General features: G+C 33.1%; 1 protein-coding gene across 2 annotated transcripts; it reads left to right on the forward strand.

Moving 5' to 3' along the window:
- The first annotated feature begins 3,290 nt into the window (after positions 1-3,290).
- LOC124364715 (aldose reductase A-like) lies at positions 3,291-26,766 on the forward strand. Of its 2 annotated transcripts, none has more exons than XM_046820404.1 (7): positions 3,291-3,423; positions 4,167-4,337; positions 7,104-7,242; positions 8,843-8,889; positions 12,680-12,918; positions 14,580-14,736; positions 26,552-26,766. In XM_046820404.1, exons 1-7 carry the CDS (start codon positions 3,307-3,309, stop codon positions 26,684-26,686), a joined length of 1,005 nt encoding a protein of 334 aa, XP_046676360.1. In that variant the 5' UTR covers positions 3,291-3,306; the 3' UTR covers positions 26,687-26,766. The 2 variants fall into 2 exon arrangements, with proteins under 2 accessions (XP_046676360.1, XP_046676362.1); XM_046820406.1 differs by lacking the exon at positions 14,580-14,736 and adding an exon at positions 15,189-15,345.
- Positions 26,767-27,083: the final 317 nt, after the last annotated feature.

Raw genomic sequence — 27,083 nt, forward strand, 5'->3', positions numbered from 1 at the left:
TGATGGATCATTATTTTTGTAAATTGAATCAGATTTCCATAAAATTTCAGTATACTTTTTCAAATCTTCTTCAGAATACAAATTATCTCGTGGAACATCATTGTCTATTAATAATCTCCACAACCCTTGAGTACCTTCATACGTTTTTTCATTAATAATTATATCATTATGTTCAAAATTCACGGGTAAATTTCCAATCATAAAACTTTTCTTTTTTCTGTCCCAATACAAACCAAATTTATCAGCCTTTGCTCTAATAGGATTTTTTACCAATTTCACCAATTATTATATCCGTTGTCCCAGGACTTATTGGTTCAACTATTGAAGAATCTTCAATGATTCGGGGTCTAAATGGTGTTGAGGATGGTAATTTTGGTAATTCAAACTCTTCAGATTCGGGAATTGAAATATCGGCAAATTGTCGTGCAACAGGAACCAAATCAATCATATGTTTATTTTGATTTAAAACATTTTCAATTTTACCTTCAACATTTTTAATTGCAGAAGTTACAGGTTGATTAATTTTTTGAAGGAATTCTTGTTCTTTTTCATCCATTCTAAACTGTTCTTTAAATTCTTTGATTAATTTTTTTTTCGATTTGATCAAGTTTTTTTCGCTTCTTCAGAAGTTACGGTCGCCATTTATTTAGAAAAAATTTGAAACGTGAACGTGCAAAGTGAAAACGTGAACGTGGAACGAAAAAACGTGAACGTGAAACGTAAAAACTTGAACGTGGAATGTAAAAACGTGAACAGATTTACCGTTTTTCAGTTATTTTCATAATGTAAATAAAAATTAAAGATAATGTAAAAATAATTATAACAAATATTTTATCAATTAAATTTGTCAGACCACAGACCATAATTTATATTAGAAATTTTATTTAAATATTTACAATTTTTAGGCTTCAAAGTTAGATTAATTGTTAAAAATCCGTAGTCTTCTTTCCAAATTTTATCACATAACTCATTAAAGTGGTTAAAACTCATATCAGATCCCACATAATTGTTGTAAATCTTTCTCGAATAGTGATCATCTTGCTTAAAAACACACAACATATTCAAATTATTTCTAATAACCTGTTTATCAACCTTTGAAAAGCATTGGGAAAGATAGATACAAGATATGTTTTTGTGACGAGACATTACGAAATATTCCTTAATAACATCTTGATTTTCTAAAATACAATTATCAAAAACGATTAAAGAATTGGGTTTACATTCGCTTAACGGAACTATATCCTCAGAAGCATTATAAAAATGTGATATTTTTTTGCTTAAGTTCCTCTCAATATTTTCAAATCTTTCTTGCAATTTTGTATATGCGTCTTGTTCCAAAGATTTACTAAAAACATACAAATTTGAATCAACCTATTGTAGATAAAATGCAATAATAAAGTTGTCTTTCCACATCCACTTGAACCAACAATTAACAATCTAATAGGTTGATCTTTCTTGTTTTCTTCAAACGTTTGTAGTTTTATCTGATCTTTCTTTGTGCTTTAAAAATTTCTCCATTTAAATAGCAAAAATGAAACTATTCAAGTTGACTTCAGAAAGCTCTAAATTAGTTTTAAACTTAGAACATCCTATTCATTTAGATGAAGGATCAAATTATTTTATTGGTTTAAGTGGTTTTTATTCTGATAGTTTTGTAATAAAATATTAGTGAAAGTTCTCCTTATTGTATAGGATTTAGTGAAAATAAAATAACAAAATATTATGGTTTAAACAAAGGATATTATACCTTCGATCAAATAAAAAATTCCTTTAAAAATTATCTGAAAACATTCAAACAATCAGATAAATCTTTAAACTTTGACGAAACACAGTTTGAAATGCAAAAAATTATCACTTTAACAAAATTCAAATAAAATCACCAGTAAGAATAATAAAATCATGGCATTCGGTTGACATGTTTCACTTTAATCGTGCTATTAAACAGAGATACACAGAAAAAATATGTGACGGTCTTTGTTGACAAGAAATATTCATACTAAAAATCAGAGCAAACCAGTCAGTGTTGCTGGTTTTTGAAAAATGAAAAATACATAGCCTATATTGTTAAGAATATTTACTTTGACAATCTATTTTGATAAAGAAGCCTTTACACAATACATCAAGATATCTAGTGTGCAACGGTTCTAAGCCCTCGGCACAAGTGTTCACACTTATATTGAAATAATCGCAGAAGCAATCGGACTTTTGATTGAAATTTGATTTAAATTGTAAATAGGGGTTACTAACGTATCTGTGGCCTTTAAGTATGGTCGAGACTCCTCACAATAACTACAACTCTTCCCTTTCACCTTGCATATCATCATTATTTATGCTGGTGTGATGTATTGACTGAGTTTTAGCGAAGGTTATGCCACCCGAGGTACTGTAAACATTGTATGTTTATCTGTCTGTACGCACTATATCTCGTGAACAACCTTTAGAATTGTCATTTGCTTAAAATGAAGGTGTATGTCATACCACTCATGTTATACACTGGTCTCATCGGTTCCTTTGATGACACAAGAAAAGAATAAATAAATATGTAAGAAGTATACAATGGTATGATAAAATGTAACATTGCAACCCTTGTGGTTGAATGATCTATAGTGTTGAAACTTTGCTCATTGGAACCCAGTCTACATTGTATAAGCACACAACCTTGTTCTTCGTGAAGGTTATAGCGAAATTTCCACTGAGAGTAAGATCGTTCATTTGCTGCTTTAGTTTTTAACGGCAATAGAAATAAGAAAGTATTAAAAGGGTTAAAAATATAAAACATGTAATTTTTAACATCACGCATTTCTTAGCTAAATACACTCAAAATCATCAGACATAAATAATAATTATATAAGCATTTTACTACAAAACAAAGTTAGTAAGTGTTCGCGACTTCAGACAAATCTTAGGTGTGTATAAGGTTCTCTGAACACGATTTGACAATAATTTTAATGATTTATGGTTGGTTTTTAGTACAGCAAGCCAAAAACTTCTACCAGGGAAATATTTTTGAATATTTTAACCCTTTTGACACACTACCATTATCTTCTCGCGGCTGATAATAGATTTCTTTCTTAGAGTAAACTGCTCAATTTGTACCAAAAACGTTTTTAGTTATCAAATTAGCCTAAACGGATTGTGAAATTCCACTAGGTAAAAACTTGACAGAGGTAGGTATGTTCAATTTAACAGTAGTAGCTGAGAAATGCAGTTCAACTAAGCCAATGACTTCCAAGCTTCGAGGAAACTGCAGTAGTCAAACACACCGTTATCGGTAGAGATAAAACCTTGTGTAGCTAGTAGTGTTCAATGCCAGCGCGTGTTGCATCTTCTGCAGCAACGATGCTCACCAATCTAGGGCCCAGATCTGTGTTCACCGCCTCTACCGGACTCAAGTTACCGGTTATCGGACTTGGAACCTTCCTGGTATGTTTGACTCTACCAGATATGTTCAAATGTTCAATTTATATATTTCAAAAAAGATATAACCAATCATATAGTATCACATTTATAAAGTTCTTGATGCAAGTTCTAGTGACTGCGTGTTTAATGCTAGTTTTAAGCTATTTAAATCTAGAGCAACAACGTAAATTGGAACTTCATTACAAGGAATGTATTGTGTAGTACGAACCTTATTTCTCTGCCTAAAACTGAGGTTTTTTGGTGCAGTCGGTTTTTAGTTAGTTTTTATATTTAAGGGTCACAGCGCTTTAAAATAACGTATGTGATGATGAAAAATGGAAGCAGCTTACATTTTTTTATAAAAACTCAATTTAATAGCTTTTCTAATAATGTATTTATTTAAAGTAAAATACAGGATTTAAATATTTCAAAACCGTATAAAACAAAAGAACCTTACAATATGTAAATGTAATAAGACTTCTGGGAATGAGATGTTTTTTAATAACGTATTTCTTATGAAACTTAAACTTTTATAAATAAAATCTCTGACATGACCCTAAATAGTACTTTAAATACTTAATATTCCTCGGGGAACGATTCATTACTTCTGTCTTTAGAAAAGGTACCTTAAGGGGTTGTGACTAAAAACATTTACAGAAATCTAAACAAAAATACCTAACCGAAAACTGGTGGTGGACTTTAAAAGGGTTTCGTCAGAATTACACGGTTTTTACTATACGAAAAAGTATAATATTTGAATTGTTTAGAGTACTGATGAAAGTACGTTGGTGAAGTCTCTGAACGCCGCGCTAGAGCTGCGCTATCCTCTCATAGACACTGCCTTCCTCTACGACAACGAGCACATCATCGGCAAAGTGCTCAAGGATTGGATGGATAATGGAAAACTACGCCGTGAGGACATCTTCATTACCACTAAGGTAGGTGAAATCATTACTAAAACACTATACAAGTACTACAACCTGATCAATCCATTTTAGATTCATGTTCTAATAAGAACTCTTTATAAGAACTCTAAAATAAGAATTCTTTATTGAAGCTTCACCATTGATGCCATTTTAACAGAAGATAAATTGTTAGTACGAGGCACTTTATTGTAATTTAACTTTGCGCTTGATAATAAAACCATCTAAAAGTCTAATTAATTCATAATAGCAAATTAAATGTCATAATAAGAGAACATTAAATGTCTATTCTCTATATAGAGGCTGAGCGCTAGCAAAACCTATCACTTATAAGGGGCTGATAAAATTTAATGCTTCTCTTTCTGTTTATTTGACTGTCTATCCGCTTTATATCTCGAATACGAACAGACCTGAAATTTTGTATAAAGCTTCATTTCTATACCAGAAACATAGAGTTCGATGGTGGTGCACGTCACTCTATGAGGCTTGGCTCATTAAACGATAATATACGAGATTTTAACATTAGCTTTTATTCACATCAGCTGGTGTATTAAAAACAAAATTAAACTTTCTAAATTTTCCCTCGTAAAATTTCATGGGATTTGAGTTTATATAGAAAGTAACTCGATGGAGTACTGAAAATAGTTCAATTTAACCAATGTATATTTGCATCATTGCATTCAGAGAGAGAATGAGAAAGAGAGAGAAAGAGAGAGAGAGAGAGAGAGAGAGAGAGAGAGAGAGATTGACAAATTTACTTAAATTCCGTTATCTAAGCGGTTAGTTGTCGAATTGTGTTAAGGCAATTAACGGTTAATTATGCAAGGTAAGAGCTGTTATGGCATGGTTTTCTATAGTACTCCAGGAATATAAATTACAGATATTTGGTACTCTAAGACACACTTACGTCAAATGCTATACCGAATGTAAGCCTATTTCTATTTAATTAACTATGCATTTTTAGTTTACTGTGACGTTGTATGGGTTGGATAGTTCACCTAACACTATTATAAAAGATAATACATCTTTCATGTGCGTTATTGAGTTTTATTTTACGGAATACTTTAGGAAAATATTCGCAAATTTCAATTCTATTAGTTATTGCAAATGTTGCCAGTGTCTTTAATCAGTAAAAACTTCACTTCTATTAAAAACTAGCACATAATAGTAAGCTCATTCGGTAAATGACAACGAGGTAATTTTCAAGAACGTCCACAGACAGCTTTTTTGTGGATGATAGTAGAGTATAAGTAAAAATATTTAAAATTCAACATTTTAGAAAGTCTATACATTACTTAAAACATTTTTTGGGATATAATACCTTCACAAATAATTCATTCATATCAAAGATTTCAAGACAGACATTGTAGAAAGCAGGTTAAATCTCTAATCAGTGTTGTATTTAAAATCAAGTTTCGAATTTATAATCATAATTCGCAAAGTTCCAAGATAAATATTGTAGCCTAATACTAAAATTCTTAGGTGTGTGATGAAATTTAATTTCCATGTAAATGTAGAAGCAAACAACAAATTATCAACGAAATAATGGTACTAAGTTTCTAATTTTTAAATTAAATTATAAAATATTTAAAAACCGATGTCTTAAAATTCAATCATACAGAGTGGGGCAGGGAAGTATCCTTACTATCGACAAGGCATTGTGAGTAGAGGTGTCGAGCTGGATGAGTGGGGGTAAGCTCAAAAAACGCTGTGGCCTTGAAATTTCGGTTAGTGCCGGGTCAGTTGTGGCATGGCTTGGTCAAATGTACAACGCTCTTTAGGGTGTGAGGTATTTTACTCGAAATAAGTCTACTTTTCTGCATCCAGCGCTGCGAATTCGTTATGGGGTTCCCTCTCGCAATGCTTTCTCTAATCTCAAATCCATATTATTGTGGGCGGAAAATTTCCTGCATGCAGTAGTGCAGTGCGAAAGAGTTGGGGCTCAAAGGACTTTTCCAAACTCCAAAAAACCGTGTCAGAAGATCGATCTGTCATCCTCCTAAGCATTCTGCCCGCATGCATGCATCCGCCTTGGTAACAGCACTGTGCGTTGTAGTCTCCACTAGGAACTTCGCTGCCATCCATGCAAGATGGACATCTTCCAAGACCTCATAGAACGGGAAAGTTAAAATCGTGTTCAGCCATTTGAAACTTGGATTGCAAACTTGCATCGTGGTGCCCGTGTTCTGTTTGATGACTAGGCCACTTCCACATTTCTGGAGTGCAAACACGAAAACGGGGACACTAATTGTGATTTAATAGTATAGAAAAGATATGAAGAATCGCCGTTCATCATTTCGCATCCATACTTTGTACGTTTCGAGATAGGTACGATAAAAATATATTATTGCATTTTTGTCTCCAGTGATCACTTTTATGTTGTAGTGATTCTATTGATGTTTGTGTTATATTTAACGTACTGAAGTAGGTTTGATTTAGAAAGTCTCTGTTGTGTACATTGATGTCGTCAAAATAACGTTTTTACTGTTACTCACTCGTCATGTATTAGATGTTATCTATAGAAGAGGGCAGCTGATAAAAGTCCATAGAATGTTGTGTTAGAGATAATTTTATTTTCACTACAGGCCCCAAATGTAAATCCATCCCCAATAATAAACAGGGGTATTTTGAATCTTTACCTTTTATAGTAAAATATACTCTAAAATAAATTTCAAAATAATGTTTGACAATGATGATCCTAGGGGAGCGGATATAAAACAACACTTAATACTAAGTATCAGGCATGTTTATGCAGTGGATTAATACTGTGTATCTATGTAGCTTCCACCCCAGGGGATCCGTGTCGAACACGTGAAGGAGTTCCTAGAGAAGCAGCTGAAGGCCTTACAGTTGGAGTACGTGGATTTGTATCTGATACACCACGCTGTGGGTTACAAGTACGACAGCACCATCATGTCAGGTAATGTTTATTACAACATTAATGTTTATATTGTTCATGTCTAGTATAAGAAGACTTTTTATTTAAGTATCCACACTCAGCATAGACGTTTTCCCAGTAGCAAAAAGTACCAAGTAAAGGTTTTAGGTTGATTTGAAGGGAGATTTATTGGTTAAAGTTGGTGATTTAAACCAGTAAAATGACAATCGATAGTTGACTTACAATCGACTGATGCTATCGGACTCTTGCCGACTATTCCAGTCGTGTAAAGTTACTAATTATTAATTTTATGTGGTTAGCAGGGCCCCGTTCAGAAGATAATTTATTTTTGTAAGCTTCATATATTTTACGGTTTAATTATAGCGACACGATGCTACAATATGTTTGTATATAAAATATTAACTTAAGTTTAGTATAAAAAATTCAAGCGGAGACAGATAAACAATACCTAGATAAGTCGTGATATAGCTACGTTCCAGCAAAACTTTAGCCAGTAATTTTTAACGAAGTTTAACTTGTGAAAGTACAGAAAAACATGTTCAAAGAGAATATTTTGTATTGTTAGTAATAAGATTTGCGGGACTTCATAATAAAATAACTTAAATTTCTATATTTTTTATTTTAATTTTAACAACTAGCTTATCTATACAACATTTCAAGACAGATATAGCAAATGTTTTGTCTCAAAAAGTAAGGAAAATTCAGTCAATAAAATAAAATCAACGTTTGCTCTTACATATTATATAAACAATTTCCAGGATTGAGTTAGTTAAAAGTTTTGAAGAGGTGCTTGTCTATCTCATCTAGAGTACAATGTATAAGTGTTTTCGAATCTTGAGTCACTTTAGCTACTTTTTCCCTGAAAGCTGTTCAATACGAGTAACTTAAACTTTCAAGATATCACCGCAATGTTTATTGAACTATGTAATCACGATTGGCTGTGGCAATACTAGTAAATTTTTAAAATAACCAACGCAATGTTTAATTTATTGATATTAACCTGGTTTAAAATGTATACTTCCATATTCCTTGAGTGGGAAATTTCTCTATTTTGTAAAAACGTAAAATATGGTTACAGTTAACATATTTTATGTATAATGTTGTTTATGGTTATTTTATAACATCTTTTTACAACTCTTTAGAAACTACTATGTTTAAAACTAGTTAGGTTTACATATGTTATAACTTTTATTTGATTTTTAATATGGGGTTTATAAAGCACACATCACTCTAACGAGTTTTCCTAAAGTGATCTAAGTCTTAGTTATGCCGTACGAGTATCTTCGACAACGTTTTCTAACACAGTTATACTTTTATTTCGGCTTCTATGTCGAGATTCACCTTCACTCAAATGACTTTTTACAGAAAAAATACTCTCGTTCATTGATATGTCTAAGTTGATAAACTGTAAAAGTGGGTAGACCATAACATATTTAACCAAACAATTTAAAATTTTATTTCAGCTCTTTTGAAGGTTTGATATTAGAATTTGCAGTTTTATTTTATCACTGAAAACATACAGTTGTATTGTTAACTAGTGTAATATTAATATTTGTATGGAATTATCAGTTTGTTACTAGTGTTTGTAGAAGAGAAAATTATCGTTGTAATGTCTGTACAGGTAGTGAAGGCCTAGACCTAACAACTGATCACGTCGCAGTATGGGAGGTAAGTGACAATTAATGTTTATTATGATAAATGGACAATTTAAATACACTAGAATATTTAAAATAACTAATACCATTACAATAAGCAATACCAGCTAGAGAACAATACTTGTTAAAATACTATGCACTGTTTGATGTACTGGTTTCTTTGTCATTTCGTTATTAAAATAAATTAATTTTTATATAAATATTTATTTATTTCGAATTATTATAGTTTTATATGAAAGTTTTTTTTTTTATTTTATGGTTTATTGTATAAAGGGCAATTTCTGAAAGTAAGACTGGACAAAATTGTATTGTTGTCGTATAACAGCTACAATAAACCGATTCGACCAAGAATCGAAAGACTCGACAGAACATAACGTAACGTAATGAAAAGTTGGACAGACTGCAATTCTACGGAAAATGTGCCAAATTACAAGTCCCTAGGACAGACAAACGGCTGACGGGTGATCATACGGATGGACAGACTAATGTATGGATGGACAGACTGATGTATGGATGGACAGACTGATGCATGGATGGACAGACTGATGCATGGATGGACAGATTGATGTATGGATGGACAGACTGATGTATGGATGGACAGACTGATGTATGGATGGAAAGACTGATGTATGGATGGACAGACTGATGTATGGATGGACAGACTGATGCATGGATGGACAGACTGATGTATGGATGGACAGACTGATGCATGGATGGAAAGACTGATGTATGGATGGACAGACTGATGTATGGATGGACAGACTGATGCATGGATGGACAGACTGATGTATGGATGGACAGACTGATGCATGGATGGACAGACTGATGTATGGATGGACAGACTGATGTATGGATGGACAGACTGATGTATGGATGGAAAGACTGATGTATGGATGAACATACTGATGTATGGATGGACAGACTGATGTATGGATGGACAGACTGATGTATGGATGAAGAGACTGATGTATGGATGAAGAGACTGATGTATGGATGGATAGACGGATGGATAAAGACAAGATTTAAAGAATGCTTTTTCGAGTCCTTAATAAAAACACGTTAAAACTGCACATTTTAAAATGTACGTCACTAAGTAAAGGAAATAATTCATGAGTGATTTTCGGGGTACTCTAAGATTAAAAACTGTAAACGTAAGCTTCAAGATGTAATATATTAAACGATTGAACTCAAGAATCAGCCAAAAATTGCAATTTTGTTAGAAATTACTTATATTGTTGGGAACAAATCTGATTTTTCGACACCCTACAGCTCAATACTATTTATATTTTCTTTACAATGACAACCATCTTCTTAAAACAACAGATTATCATCCGGACGCTGGTCAAATATTGTGCTAAGGTAGGGCAAAGTACTTAAATATATAAGATCAAAGGTTAGAGGTACGTCTATTCATTGGAGGTAATAATTACACTACTATTGTGGAAGAAAAAGAAAGATTGGACCACGATCGACAGGTAAACGGGCGGTTCACCTATATTTATGGAGGATAATAGTATCCTCCAGGCGTAAAATCATGTATTCATAGTGGTTACTGGGCTACTACTGTGAAAGAGTCAGATGGGTCACGATTGACAGGTCAACGGGCGGTTCACCTACAATAACGGAAGATAATGGTGTAATTGAGTGAGAGTTACCGATGCCTATAAACAATACGAGCTAGTGCCGAACTGAAGTGTGTACGCGTTGAAGTGTTTGAGCAAATGAACTATGTGTTTGGCAAATGGTAGAGGTGTTTAAATTTAATTCTGTTGTATATCGTAATGCTATCCTAAATGCCACAGTATTGCTGTTTTTAGTTTTAATTGGAAAATTTAAACTACTCATAAACTGATATCGGTCTTATGGAGTATAAGTACACACAAATCTCTAAAAAAATTGATGGTCCTGTCAAGTGTTGCAGTATTGGTAACATGCATATTCCACCAGAGCCTTTTTAAAAGGTTACTTTTGAGGCATCTCCATGATCATTGCTAATTCATTGAAAGCGTTAAACAATATAAACGGATGCTTTCCAATTATTTAATTGATAGGAAAACAAATGGCTAAAATTGGGATCATGCCATTTTTCAAATGTCATAGAAAAGTGTATCATTTATAAAAGTTGAGTAAAGTAAAGATGTCTTATTTTACCAGGCGAAGTTAGGACAAAGAAGCCATCTCTAATACTTAACCAGGGTCCCAACGACTTAAATGTGACTTCCGAACCACCACCAATTGCCGGGCAGGCTGGCTGCTTACAAGGACAGGATCGCTAGGCGGTCACCCATCCAAACAGCAGCCACGCTCGACGTTGCTTGATCCGCGTATCTTGCGATCACCGTTGTACCCGCCATTAGTTAGGCGTTTAACGCCACAGAGGACGGTTTAACACTCCGACGGCATCTGGTAGGAGCCTTTGTATTCGTAGTTCAGTATTTTCAGCAAAAGATATTTTTTTATTGTTTGCAATACCAACAGTTTTTCTATGGTTATTATGGGTGTATAGCAACAAGATAATACTAAGCAACCTCTTAGAAACATCATCTGAAGATCCACTTTATTCCTGGCGCATAATGCAAAGAGATAGACTACAAAATCCTTTCACTATTTCCATTAATTCAGCCAAATCTTTCAACTATGGAAACATTGAATTCCATTACGTCTAATCGAGTTAAACTTGAAGCTAACGAGTGTATTCACTTAAGAGATGAAGTAGGTCGACACGACGCTAATCAAGTAAGAGAACTATGTAACATCTTACATAGGAAACCCACTATACGTGAATTCGAGATGCTGTGTCTTATGACAACTCACATGTTCTCGTAACCTTCACAATTTGTTATAACTGGAAGCAAGTTCAACCAGAACTAAATATCCTGAAATAAAACGTTATCATCGTCACGACATTTTAAGAGGCCGTTTAATTTAAAGGATTGGAAATTAATCTTTTAATTATAAACGCTATTTTTTTTTAAAGTTAAACATTTTTCATGCTTTGCACAGAAAGGGAAAGGCGTGGTTTATCACATATCCACTTACTTCTGGGGCTTCATGGTAAGATCAGTTCCGATAACATTGATTAAGCTGTTTGCTTGTTAATGTTTAATGTATGTCCTGAAACAACGAGAAGGATAGGCTGTAATAATATGAATTTTTCCTCTTCTCTCTCCTCAAGTTAGCTGGAAAAATTTAAATACATATAGCTAATTATAAGGTAGGAACCCACATCTACATGTGCCATTTAATATGGTTCGCTGAATTTTAATATAACATTTCAAATCTATTGTACATTTTATTACGCTACATATTTTCCTACGTTACATGTTAAAATCTAATATAATTGTACTCAGTTGCTTACTCATGCCAATGGCGCAGTGTAACTGATATATTGGATTGCAAGATAACCGGATCAAGCAACGTTGAATTGCCTGGAGAAATAAGACACTTTTACCTTTTTGCTGCCTTTACGCCTTTTTAAGTGTTGGAGAGGGTTTCTTAGCTCTTTACATGATAAAATAAGACATCTTTACTTTACTGAATTAGTTTACAAAATGTAATAACCCTGCGATTTTCCCATTTTCATCATGGTTACCCATAAAACCCAAATGTTCACAACGCTCAGCCAAACCCCATATATTAACATGCACCATCAACAAATTCAGTGTCCTTAAACTGAATGGAGGTACATGCTAAATTCAAGTCTGTAGGTCAATTCGTTCTCGACTCATCATGAAGTGAGTCAGATTATTATTAATTTCATTTGTTATAACCTTTAAAAACACTCTTGTTCGTCAAATGTGCAGGAGATGGAGAACATGGTGGATGCTGGTCTCACAAAATACATCGGGCTGTCCAATTTCAACGTGAGACAGATTGAGAGAATTATGGAAAATGCTCGCATCAAACCCTCCAACCTCCAGATAGAGCTTCACATCTTTCAACAGAGCAAAGAAGAGCAAGAATACTGTGAAAGGAACGGCATCCTCATCACTTCATACGCTACAATGGGCTCTATGGGAGTGCCTGAAGGATTTTTTGTCAGGTAGATATTACATTAGTATAAAATAATTTACCGTTCCAGACTTTTATTTTCTTGAATATTATAATTTTTACTAATTTTCCAAAACATTTAGAAAGGTAACAAATAAATACGACTATATAATTTTGTTGCTTTAACAATTAATTGTTATCGCAGTATTAATATATCAAAATAAAAAATGCATGGTACTGACATTTTAAGACGTGCATGAAATACATGACATAGTGATGAGACTCCAAACCATTACAATCATGTCGTTTAATAATTGGCACAAAATATCGTACTTGAAATTAGTCCTACATTCTCCTAGAAACTTAATTTAAAGGCATCACTAAACCTCGTTGACGCATAATCCACTGACCTATCAGTGAGACACAGTCCATTAAAGTTGCTCTAGTTTTAAAGGTAGCAAATTTGTCGGTGAGTGTAACAAGGTCCACTCGATCAAATTGAATTATTCTTGTGTTACAATTCGACAACCATTTATGCTCTGAAGCATGCATGGACTATAATATGTCTAGTCCTCAATTTTGAACAGAGCATCTATAGAATTATGAAGTCATATTAACTATTCTATGTGGAAGAATAAAAATAGCCTCGTCTACAAATGAACGCCCAAATATTTAGTCAATTGATGGCTCCATCTTGTTTAAGATTTTTGAGTTACAGTGATGTTAGGGGAAATTCGTTCTCGAGTCATCATGAAGTGACTCAGATTATTATTAATTTAATTTGTTATAACCTTTAAAAAAACTCTTGTTCGTCAAATGTGCAGGAGACTCACGAATGTAGTAGTAAGACTCACGAATGTTAGGGGAAATTTGAATGGTTTTACAACCCACCAAAAACTTCTTAGCAGGAGTTGTTACATATTTCCTAAGGAGGTTTCGAAATTCTTAACAGTTGGAGGTGAGAATTTCGGGATCTAGTTCAGAATCCACTAAGTAAATATGCGTTTTCCCTGTAATTACTTAAGCATTCTTAACTAAAAAAAAACTAAAAGTGTTATTTTTAACAATTTAGCGTATCTTTATATTATTGGCTGATAAGTAGACAACATTCAAACTGGAAAAAAAATATAAAAACATTTCTGGAAGAAATAATAATATTTATTTTCATTCAAAGTTGTGTAACATATGAGGTACCTACACATCTTTGTGTCTCATATCTCTGTGTTCATACAAAATCACAACCTCATAATGGACACAGATTGTGAATTGTACATATTTTAATGTGAAGATATAGATACAACAACGTACCTAATATTTTTGATTGGGTTAGTAGAACATTCCGAGTACAATAGAAAACGAATCCAATGCACGGAACAAATTAAACGCTCGGACTGCCTTGTAAGGAGTAAGAGACTCAGGTAGTAAATATTTGAATAATAAGGATAAAAACTACGTGGCGCAGACCGAACTTCGAACCTTAGAACAAACTAAAATAAACCTCCGGACTACGCCGAACCTCATCTGTCTGAATGGTTACCTCCTTTGTCACTAATTCAATCAAACTTTATGCAGATTAATACACGAAGATTGTATGTGCCTAAGAGAAAACTCAAAATCTCAGCCAGGCTCTTTTATGAACTTCAAACACAAAGCACATATTAACATTAATAAAAAATCTTGGAAGTTGTTTAGTTATATAACATTTTACAACAGGAAAGTCGACAATCCCCTGACAAATGCAGACGTGCTAGCGATCGCTAAGACTCACAACAAGACAGCTGCCCAGGTGTTGCTACGTCACATGATACAGTCAGGTATCGCTGTCATACCCAAGAGCAGCAAACTGGAGAGGCTGAAGGAAAACATTGATGTAAGTATATTTATATTTAGTAGCGATCGCTAAGACCCACAACAAGACAGCTGCCCACGTGTTGCTACGTCACATGATACAGTCAGGTATCGCTGTCATACCCAAGAGCAAAAAAGTGGAGAGGCTGAAGGAAAACATTGATGTAAGTATATTTATATTTAGTAGCGATCGCTAAGACCCACAACAAGACAGCTGCCCAGGTGTTGCTACGTCACATGATACAGTCAGGTATCGCTGTCATACCCAAGAGCAAAAAAGTGGAGAGGCTGAAGGAAAACATTGATGTAAGTATATTTATATTTAGGAGCGATCGCTGTGACACACAATAAAGCTGCTGCCCAGGTGTTACTATATCACACGATACAGTCAGTTATACTGTCAAATACAAAGCACGTACCGACATTTAATAAAACATCTTTCAAGTCATTTAGTTATGTAACATTTTACAACAGGAAAATCGACAATCCCCTGACAAATGCAGACGTGCTAGCGATCGCTAAGACTCACAACAAGACAGCTGCCCAGGTGTTGCTACGTCACATGATACAGTCAGGTATCGCTGTCATACCCAAGAGCAGCAAACTGGAGAGGCTGAAGGAAAACATTGATGTAAGTATATTTATATTTAGTAGCGATCGCTGTGACACACAATAAAGCTGCTGTCCAGGTGTTGTTATGTCACATGATAGTCAGGTATCGTTGTCATACCCAAGAGCAGCAAACTGAGTGGCTGACGCAAAACATTAAAGTACGTTTAGATATATTTATTTTACTGACGCACAGAAACCCTAGGTAAGACTGTAAAAATTGAACAAAAGAATAAAGTCATTATGGATATTAGATATGGTATAATATTAATTGGATAAAATTGAGGTTTAGCGTATATTTAATTATTATGTAGAGGTAATTTCTTACGAACAATGAATAAGTTATAATGTAATTTATGTCTGTTGTAGGGATTGGTATAGCATATTAAACGTACATACACTTCAAAACGGCCTTTAATCAAATTGGAATAAGGTGAATTTAAGTCAGGAGAATTGATTTGTATCGCATAGAACTTGTAACAAACTTGTATTTGTCTTTTCTACAATTATATGTAATTTGAACCATTGAGATTTGTAAGTGAACATGCGGTAACTCAATTATTCCTTTTTGATTTAAGTAACATAAGTACGTAACTAAAGAAACTGCAACGTTGTTATAATAAACTTTATCTGCAAAAAATAAGTACTCAAGATCTGGTCATTCTCTAATTTGTTGCATTAATTCGTGATTTTCGTTTACTATTGTATGAAATGCATTTTTATCACACTGAATAAAATTTATTTAATTTCAGATTAAAATAAATCTGAAATAAATCTGGGGTTTTTTATTCCCGAGTCTTTTAAATTTAAATTTAACAACAATAATCATGAGGTTGACACATTATTTAAATTTCAAAATTAAAAATAAATGGTACTGATAAGATTTATGATAATTAATCTTTAGAAGGTAAAATATTACGTGACGTAAACATAAATAAAATTGTATAACGAAAACACACATAAAAGAGTTTCTGTGTGTTATTATAGTTTTGAAAGTAAATATTAAAATAAAATAACAACATTTCTACAAAAACCATTAGATTTAAATATCCACGTAAAATGCACGTATACTTAAAAATGTTTTAAGGTTAAACTTAAAGTTAATAAATGATAAATATTTTATTGCGTAAACAATGTACAAAATTGTATTGTAATTTGTCAGTTTTATATGTCAAATAAAATGTACCATTCATTCACGACTATTGGACTCATTCATACATACAATATTTTCCATTCATAATCTCGTTCATTCGAATTTGTCCACTCTAGCCTTAGTGTCAGTCAGCCAATTCAATCGTGTGTTAAGAACTCATCTGTTTTATAAAATGTTGCTTGGATTAAGACTGACTTCAGACAAGCTTTAAATGCCTTGGGCATATTTACACTTTTAATGGAATTTGACAGTCTGTTGACAAATTGAGCGTCTGCCTGTGAAGGAAGGCGTTCATGAACTACCGTCCTGTGTAAAATTTTAAATGCTGGCCTACACGATTCTCTCCATTGCAATTTTTCAATTATTCTGACTTTTTTTTTTTTTTTTTACTGAAAAAAATATGGAAAAGTTTGTGTTTGTGCAATCTCCCCACAAAACCAATCCGTAGGAGAGGTGTGGGTAGACTATTCCATAATATGCCATCATCAGCACCCGGGCTAGGCAATATTTGGATAGGTTTCAATATATAGATTCCTGAGGATAACTTTGAGCTAACACTGTCTACATGGAAATCCCATGTCAACTCCCGATCTAGGTGTATTTATTTATTTATTCATATACGGTTAACACCATTTTACAATATACAGTAATTTTACTTGCAGCCAACATCAAGATGAACAACAATATATTCAGTATAAAAGAATAATTTATGATATTAAATACGGTAACCTGTAACATAACCTGCAAAGTATAAATCAATATTATAACAAATTCAAAAGATAAATATGTATATGTATGAGAACTCAACATATTCTGTTTCAACTTCCAACGGTCAAGGACTAATATACAACAATACTACAAATATAATTCTACAAAGACGGCTAAATCCAAACTCAGTTACAAAGGGTCAAGCCAAACATGCAACATCACTCAAACCAAACTACTACTTACAAGCTATGGATCAAGCCAAACATGCAACTGGACTTTATATATATAATCTTACACATAAATAGCAAAAAATGAACCTATATAATTTATAATAATGACTTTAGCAAAAGCCATAGCAATAGATAAATATACATGGCTTGTAACAAATATTGACAATGATCATAACAAGAGGTAAAAGTATGTAATTACAACGAATAATTAACACACAAAAGCTACAACATACACCAAATGCATATCAGCTTCAACAAAAAACTTAATTCATTTATAGTGAGGACAGAAAAGTAAACAGATACATGCTATCAGATAATAATTACAAGATATACAAAATTTAGGTGAGCGAAAATATGTACAAAAAAAATTCAACAAACCAACAATTACTACATAAATAAATACAACATGCATAAGTTACTGCAGCAGGACATGTCAGCTCACAAAGCACTGAGTTTTCTGTATTCCAAGTAATTTCGTTGAGTAGACATCGTCGATATCAGTTTCATCCAGCATGACTGTTGGACTGTAATCTGACTGACTTTGTCGCAGACCGAAATGAATGAATGTTGATTTAGCAGGATTTGTTTTGAGATTGAGTTCGTTGAAGATTTGATTAGTACTGTTGAGCTCAGTGAATGTTATCATTTCGAGTTATCTGACTGAATTTGTCTTAAAACATAGAGACGTGTCATCTGCATACTGGACGATGTATGCTGACAGAAATTGCGGGTACAACATTAAACTATGATGTGACCAATAATAACATTAGATGTACAATCCTTGGAAGTTTGAAACGTTTATTAATTAACTGCCAAAGAGATTTATATTCGACAAGTTTTAAGTTAAAATCTTGTCAAAACTAAAACAAACTACAATTTTTCACTATATTAAATTTCAATATTTAAAAGATCTTATAAAGTACATATCTTTTGACAGTTCGACTGTTAAATCCGCTATTCAAACTACGCTCAACATAAATTTGTATTAAAATTTCTTGGTTTAATTATTCAAAGTAATGTACACAATAGTGTCTTTTAAAAAACTATAATTTTCACACGTTTAAGTAAATTTTAGTAATTAACTTCTAACATTAAACAGAATGATTCAATGAAATAACAATAAATTAACAAACGAAAGGTGCTTGAAAAATTCCAGTCGTTATACAATGCCACCTTCCCTAAATTACGCAGCAACTCGCCTACAGCTGATTGACGACAGTCGGAACAATTTGTTAGGCATTGTTCTTATTGTTCTGCTCAACCATTGTCCACATAATCAACAAGTACTTACAAGAACACTATTCGTTCTAAATATGTTTGCTTGTGGTTGCCAAGCTGATTCAAGATACGAGGATATAGGACTTCAACACTTTTTAAATTAAAATTGTTTTATTGCTTTTTAATATAATTATTACAATTATTGAAAACCAAATTAATAACTGTCAGAAAAGCTTTTAACAGTGAAATCATAAAATTTAATTATTACATAATTATTGCACGTGAGAAAGAACTTACTGAGCGCTTGAAATTACTAATATATAAAATTCGTACGTCATGAAGCAGCCTTTAATTATAAAAATATTGTTTGAAAATTGTACTATTTTATACGATATATTACAGAATTCACTACCTTAAAATAAAACGCATACATTTCCCACAACCTAATTATTGGGCATTCAATCGGAAATTAGTTTTAATTAATATTATATACAACGGAAAAGTCGTGTTTATATGTTTTCTTCCACTTTACATGTTATCAGTAATCAGCATTTATGTCTGAATATAATGGTTTCGAATTTCAATGTTTTAGTATAAGCTTTCAATGTTATGCAATCTAGTCAATTACCTAATAAACACACCACGCATGACATATACAAACCTACCACACCTTGATTTGTCATATTGATTTAAATAACTCATCATCTTTCAGTTATTCATACCAGTAAACAAATGGATATACTTATTATGTTATTTATTAGTAATTTTTCCCAGTTAAAAATATATTTAATATGAAACATACATATAATAATCCGAACACTTATTCTGTTTCAACTAATATTGACAATAATCAGTTATTACAACAAGAGATGTTTAAATCACTGCTTATGAAATAGGAATATTTAAATGTTAGCTATTGTTTGCATCTATCAAAAGTTTCTCTCTGATCTCATCTTATCAAGTATATGATATAAAATATGGTAAAATGTGTGCAAGGTACTTTTATGTCATTACATTATTTTATGTTCTTTTAAAGTTTTAATGTAAATTTATTGTTTTAAACGTATTTTTGTCAGTTTTATTATTCTTGTGTCAATATTCCTTCAGTGTCACCAAAACCTCATAAAAGAAAATTATAATATCATTTGGGACTCTTTACTAAAGATCATTTTTGCGATGGAAGAAGGATTGTGGAAGTAATATGAGATATCGAACATTTAACTTAATTCAGTGACACAAAAGGTCAGTAAAACTATTATTAAAGATTTGCAACTTCATCTCTATATCAGATGGATAAACTAACACGTTACTGCAATTCATGGAATTACAAAAAACGTGTTGTGTTTTAAACGTACATCAATTATATATTTATAATTTAACTAAAGAATACAGGCTACAACAGATCTGCACGTATTAACCAATCACTAACAACTCACCAGTGACCAATAGGAAATGGTTATCGTCACAATACAAATATGATGTGGGCAAATCAGTTAAAAAGGGTGGCGTTTTTGTTCGTGTTATTTTTTTTATATAAATGGAACCTTACTGAGAATATTTCACCCTCTATTAGCGATTAATATTATTAATAGTAATAGTCCTCATACTTTCCACATCGCTAGCAAGTTGAACACATTGGGATAAAATGGGGGAATCTTCATAGAAGAGATAATTATTGGGAGGAATGTTGTATCCTCTTTTATTCGCAATATTTCAACTCGTAAAGTTCATTGACATATTACACAGTCCTCCTTCGCCTCTGCAGTTGGTGATCTTAAGGGGATTCTGGACTCAGACATATCTTTTTTTAGTTTTTGATGAAAGAAGACTTTTAGTATTTTTTAACATTGATTGGGTTCAGAAACCCCACATTAAGTGGTGGAAGGACGTATAAATACCATACGTACCATTTTATAATTTTTTATTCAGCAAAATGTAACACTTTTTTAATATTGATATAACTCGACTAATATTTGACCTAACACCTTCAAATTTGTGTCATTTTGTAGCCATGGATACTATCTAAATTTTTTAGTATTTGTTTGACCATACCATGCATAAATTATTTTTTAACCAGGTTGAAAATAGTTTAAAAAACTTTTTTATAAGCACACATTATAAACCAATTTTTATTTTAAAATCTACTAATGCTAGACACTTAATTATACCCAAAAAGTTGCTTTATATAATCAAGAACATGAAGTAAACATTTCAGCTTGATATCTTGTTTATTACCTGAGTTATTCAAATCTATTCTTCACAAAACGCTGTACAATGTGATTTTCGGAAAATTACATTTAAAGTTTTGTTAGTTTTTTTAAAGAAACAAACTGAAGAAAATAAACATAAACTAACCTATATAAATTTAATTCAATAAACAATAATTTTCTACCATTATCACTAACAACAATACTTTCTTACCATAGGCCTACTGTATACTGAAAATAATTTTTCATTTACATAAGAAACCACGTTTATTTTGCTTAGAGTGGAAAGTAACATTATTTTAGAACAAGATAAACAAACACATAAATTATATGCCTCAAAACTCTCCAGCTCCATACATCTGTCCTTCTTTTTCTTTAATCCTCTCCTCTTCTTCCATCTGAGCTTGCTTTAATTTTGTCCTGTAGGCGATGTTTTTTTTTTCTTTTTTTCTGGCCGATGATAGTCGAAGACGGGAATTGTCCAATCTTTTGGCAATCAAAGAACTAAACTTTCCTAATTTGATGCCAGATGTTTCTTGATAATTGGAACACATCTTTAGCTATCCTGTATTATAGACACTAATGGCCTCAAATAGGCCTATTTCAAGTTTTATTTTTGAGGTGTACACGTTCTTCGAACATTTAGACCATATGACATTATGCAATGCCTCATTAGCATTTTGAGTTCTACCTGGCAGACATCTGGTCAGTAGAGCTTCTGAGGATAGTCTTATATATAATGGTACCATTTTAGCTGCTGTTGCTTCTGATAATGGGGTTTTGATTCGATCTTTGTGCGATTCAGGTGATCGATTTTCAGCAATGGCTCGCTGAAAAAAACACCAGGATTCCTTTCCCTGAGGACAGTTGTGATGCTGTGGATTTTTATCAGTGGACTTGCAATGGCTTAGTGTAGCAAATATTCCCTGCTTCATCTTTGATATATCACCAGCATTTTTTTGAATATTGTTTCTGTAATATGCCGTGAGCTTCTTTATTACAGGTTCCGACAGATTGCCATGAGTACGACCACCTAACGGGGTTTTTGTCCCGATATTATTTTTGACTAAGTTACGCAGCCCAGTACCTAGTCTCTTTGCCACATGATTTATACACTCTACTTTGTCTATTTTTACATCACCGTACACCTTTTTTTCATTCAAGGTAACCAATGTTTTGGCGTCGCCATCTGATACGAGGGTGGTATAGCGAAAGGATTCTGACCGAGAAAAGAGTCGATGCGCAGCCTCCACCTTCATGCCTGGTGAAGATCCGACATAGTTTTGGTTACATGTTGGTTTATGTACTTCGTACCAGTTTTGAAGTGTCAGGACAATTTTTAGTTTTTCGCTTCATTTTATCGCATTGATTGCAAAACTTAGAGAGTACTTCAAAGTCTATGACAAGTCCCGTGAGTACCTCTATACAACAACCAATACCGTACTTGGAGGTAAATCCCCTTTTTTGCCAAGTACCATCATAACTGACAGTTATGTCTATGATGTTACTTGGGTTGTCAATTTCTCCATAACATTTCTTTACTTCATTTCTAGCGCTGATAAGCGATTGGTTCACTTCTTGCCTAAAAGACTGGTGTAATACTTTTATATGAGAATAAAAAGTCTTGAAGTCCATGGGTTTCATATTCATGGTCATGCAAAAGATATCTAAGGCCCTGTGACCCTTCCCCATTGATGTAAAAGCTTTTACTACTCTACGATTTATATCGAACACTTTTTGGGGAGATTCATTATTGGTTAGCGTAGAAGACGTCGGAAGCGTACTTACAACACCGCAAGTAGAACATGTCATTTGTATGGGATTTCCAAAAACTGACTTTTTATCTACATGGATGACTTCCAGAGTTTCACAATAACAATTGTTACATGGAAAAGATGCCAGATATTCTGTCAATATTTTCAAATCTATAAATCCATACTGGGGCCCATCATCACTAATCTCAATGTTTTCCTTGTAGCTAGTATAAAGAGCAAATCCAGTAGACTTATTACTAACCTCATTATCACTTGATGAATAAGCTGGAATGCTATAATCTAAAGAAATTTGAGGATTAGGCCTTGAGATAAAACCACTAGTTGAAGCTACACTTTCAACACTAGGCCTAGAACTGCCTTCACCTGTCATTAGTTCACCATCACTACTGTGTTTTTCACTTCCCCACCTTCTTCCTATTTTCTCTAAATTTCTCTTCTTCATATTTAGTTTTTGTTTCTTTACCCTGCCCATTTTTCCAAATAAAAATAAAGAAGAATATACTGCAATAATAATCTTGAGTGTAACTAGGAACAACTATCAATCAAAACAATAACATTATAGTACACAGTTTTTTTTTTCTTTCTGATCTATGACAGCTGACAGAGAATCAATACAAACTTCAAAGGCATGTAAAATAAACAATGTATATTAGTAGCCATACTATAATGTGTGCATAGATAATAATATTAGAGGATTTTTCAGTGGGCAAGAAATAGCTAATTTTGTTGCCGCTGACGCCTGTGTAGTACCTAATGAAAATTTAATTTTTCTTTAGGAAATAAGGTCCAAAAACACTATAACCTAATCTTTTCTTGTAGAGAAATGTCCAGGGAGCAAAAATAAATAAAAAAAAATGTAATAATTTGACATTTTAGGCCAAATGTGTGTCCAGAATCCCCTGATCTTAAGACGAGACGGTGTTTAATGATCATATGATAGTAATTTTATATTCCTTATTGAGGTAAACAGGAATTTTCATGGCGTTTATTATCGTTCAGTGATAAAAAAACTCAGTAATAGTATGTTTTGAGATCTGGAATCTGATCTCTTCCTCAGATGAACATCTAACCTGACACAAAACTACAATCTGGTTTAAAATAAACAATTCTTACCAGAGCTTTGTAACATGCATGAGTCATGAATTTTTCCGTACACTCTACTTCTAAAACGTGGACTTTATTTCTAAAAGGCGAACAAAAAATGTCGATCGTCACAGCAGAAACAAGATGGCAGCAAATATATATATATATACCGGGAGTGGGCATTTTTGTATTATTTGTTCATTCTAAATGAACTTCTTAAGACCGTACTGTGACTGCATTGGTTTATTACCAGTCTTTAATATGTTTCATACTACTTTAGGTTTTCTATTAGTTTATTTTAAACATTGGCAACCAAAGCAGCCTAATTTCGTATGATGGCTGACTGATCAGTTATCAGCTAATGTAATTTATAACGACTCAATTGATTTCCTTTTTAAGGAATCCAAGTACATCGGAAATTTGATTTATTCTTAGTTTTATGTAGTTGGTTGGTCAGTGTAGACCTACTGTGATCTGTATTCTTTATTTCAGTTTTAATAAGTAGTGCTTAGTTTTTAATATGAGCACGTTTTAGAAATAGAGTGCATGGAATTGACACACGACGTTGTTGTTGTAATTCCTTATTAATGAGTGTCACAACGCTCTGGTATTATTTGTTTATTTTAACCTAAATATCAGTTATGTATTACCTTAGTTATCCATCCGAGGAAAAGTTCTGATTGCAGATAGTTACTCAATTTTCTATCACTAAACGTTGGCAAATGTCCAGAAAATCCTGCTTCTTTCAGAATCCTCGCTTAGTCAAAAACAAGGTTTAATCAAAGGACATCTTCTTAGAATTGATACAATGCCGACCTAAAGGCCGTCTAGTTACATTAGCTTTCTCAGTAAAGCCTCCGCTTTGATTATGGCAACGACAGTGCAAGCCGATTATGTTCACCCTTCAAAATCTCTAGTTAAAGGAATATACTTTACAGTTTACCTGGTAAACATTAATGTAACAGCAATGCGTCGAGAGTCGATTGGTAAATATAAATTTACTTCTAGCGATAACATTTTTCTGATAATAAAATGAAGCAATAAAACCAACACATCATAAATCTAAATTAAGCAATAACAATAAAGTTTGCTGTATTGCCTGGGATTAAATCTTCAAATCCAGGATAGATAAGATGGCTCATAATCATTTTAAATGTCAATTGAATTCCAGAGCAAGGAGGAACAGGAATCCTGCTTAGAGAGAGTGATTGTTGACAAACAAATGCTCTATATTTCTAAGCCACCACTATAACTATTGAAGTAAGATGCTTTCGTGCAGACTTAGGCCATCGCACGCTGATCTCTCAACTCGGCTTTTTTTCTCCATCAATTTTGAAAACCCTTACCATTATTCTCCTCCAATGAGAGGAAACCCCCTCACCAAACTCGATACAGTCTGAACTGTTGGAAAGAATTACTGAACTCAACATGTAATTTCCCTTTCCAAAAAACAGTTAACCAAAAAAAATACACACTAAATAAGAATAAATATTTATTTCGTTAAAATTATCTCGATTACTGATAAAAATTCCAAAGAAATAACTACTGGACTTAGTGCCGTTTTCCTATTTTCTAGTGGGACGAATAAACGGAAGATTTGGAATTCTAAACGATGGTTTTAATAAGAACAAACGTCATGCGTTTGACCATTGGCTAGGCAGATATTTGCACCCCTTCCATGTTTTAGTAAGGGCTGTATTTATTTAAATAAATAAAACACAGTTTGTGTGTTCTGTAGGCACTAGATGAAGGTTTCAGTTCATTATTTAATCACAGTTTCCTGATTGTACCAAGAAAATCCCGTGAGGCGATTGCAATAAAATGTTTGTACAGAAACTGAAGTAGCAACTTCCTCTTCCTTCCTTGTCCTCAATGTTCAAAGCAGAGTTTAGGGAGAGAAACAGTTTGCGAGGTGGGCGGAAATATATGTATAGTATTTTTTTAGTAAAGGGTTAACTGAGAAAAGCGAGCATGGCATTTCACCTAAGACTCAACATCGTGTCGCTACCACGGATTGAACTAAACTTCACTTCATTCTAGAATCAGGTTAAACATAAGTTGCATTAAAACTGTCGTTTCCTCAATCGACGTAAAGTCCTTGCAAGGAAACAATACGATCCATAGATTTAGAATGTCCATGCGCGCTCTCAATGAAACAGTTGTAGTATCATTATTGAAAATATGAGACCCATGGTAAGTCTATTACATTTGAATAATTAAGTGAAAATCTTCTGTAAATAATTAAATATGCCTTTGCGTTTTTAGAACACACTGTTTTTCAGTAAAGGTGCCTATATATTAATAATACATTGGCTGAATATAACTATTATTTCTAATTTTGTTCATAAGGATTTCGGAGATTACGTTGATTACTTATGTGTGATAAAAGTTAAAACCAAGATTACATTTACCTCAATACTATGATAAACAAGATTGGAGTTTCAGATCTTCAACCTCCAACTGAAAAAGCATCCAATTTGTTTTAAGGTCAAAAGTCCGTTTCTCTGCCTGCCCGTCTGTATCTGTCCGGTAACCTTCTGGTAGAAAGGTCTTATAAACTTGAAACGAGCTACACAGGGTCCTTATAATCCAAATAAGAACCGTATTGATTTTGAGGTCAAAAGGTAAAAGGTTAAAGGTTTGCCCGTCTCTTTCATTACGTTTTGTCAGGTATTTGATGCCTTGTTGTTAAAGATTTTTTACCGCCACAATCTATAAGATTATTTAATTTTATAATCTTAGGAACCGAAGTCGTCTTTGATTACTTGTGTACTTATGTAAAACTTAAAGATACATTTATATTATCCCATTTATATTATACATTTATATTATACTAACAAGTTTGGTGTTCTAGATATTCGACTTCCAGCTGAGCAAGCTAGAGATGCTGAGGCTTGGAGTGCTGGATCGAGGGGAGTATGGGAGGAGGTTTATCCTGGAAGGAATGTTCTCCCACCCAGAGTACCCCTACAGTAGGAAGACACAGTAGTCGCAACATAATATATTACTTATCGGTATTCTATGCTTTTCATGAAAGATTATGTCTGAGTTAAAGTTTTTACAACAGTCGATGTTTTAATTTATTATTGGCTTTTTCATTCCATACAATGCAATATTACAAAATAACGGTTTGTTTTCGTTTTGTTACTTTGAAAGCATGTGGAAAACAAACATGCGTGACGCAAAACGAAAGTTTTCTCATTCAAAACATGCATCCATGGCACGCTGAAAGAAGTAGTTACTACAACAAGGTGCGACAGTAACCTCTCACTAGCACACCTGTAAAGCCACTGAACGGAGAAACGCCCTGATATCAAAATGGCCGCGACAGTTCCGTGAAAAAATGAACATTCCCCCCCCCCCCATTCAAATCGTACATCCATAGC

The sequence above is a fragment of the Homalodisca vitripennis genome, chromosome 6 (assembly GCF_021130785.1).
Source record: "Homalodisca vitripennis isolate AUS2020 chromosome 6, UT_GWSS_2.1, whole genome shotgun sequence".
Taxonomy (NCBI): Eukaryota; Metazoa; Arthropoda; class Insecta; order Hemiptera; family Cicadellidae; genus Homalodisca; species Homalodisca vitripennis.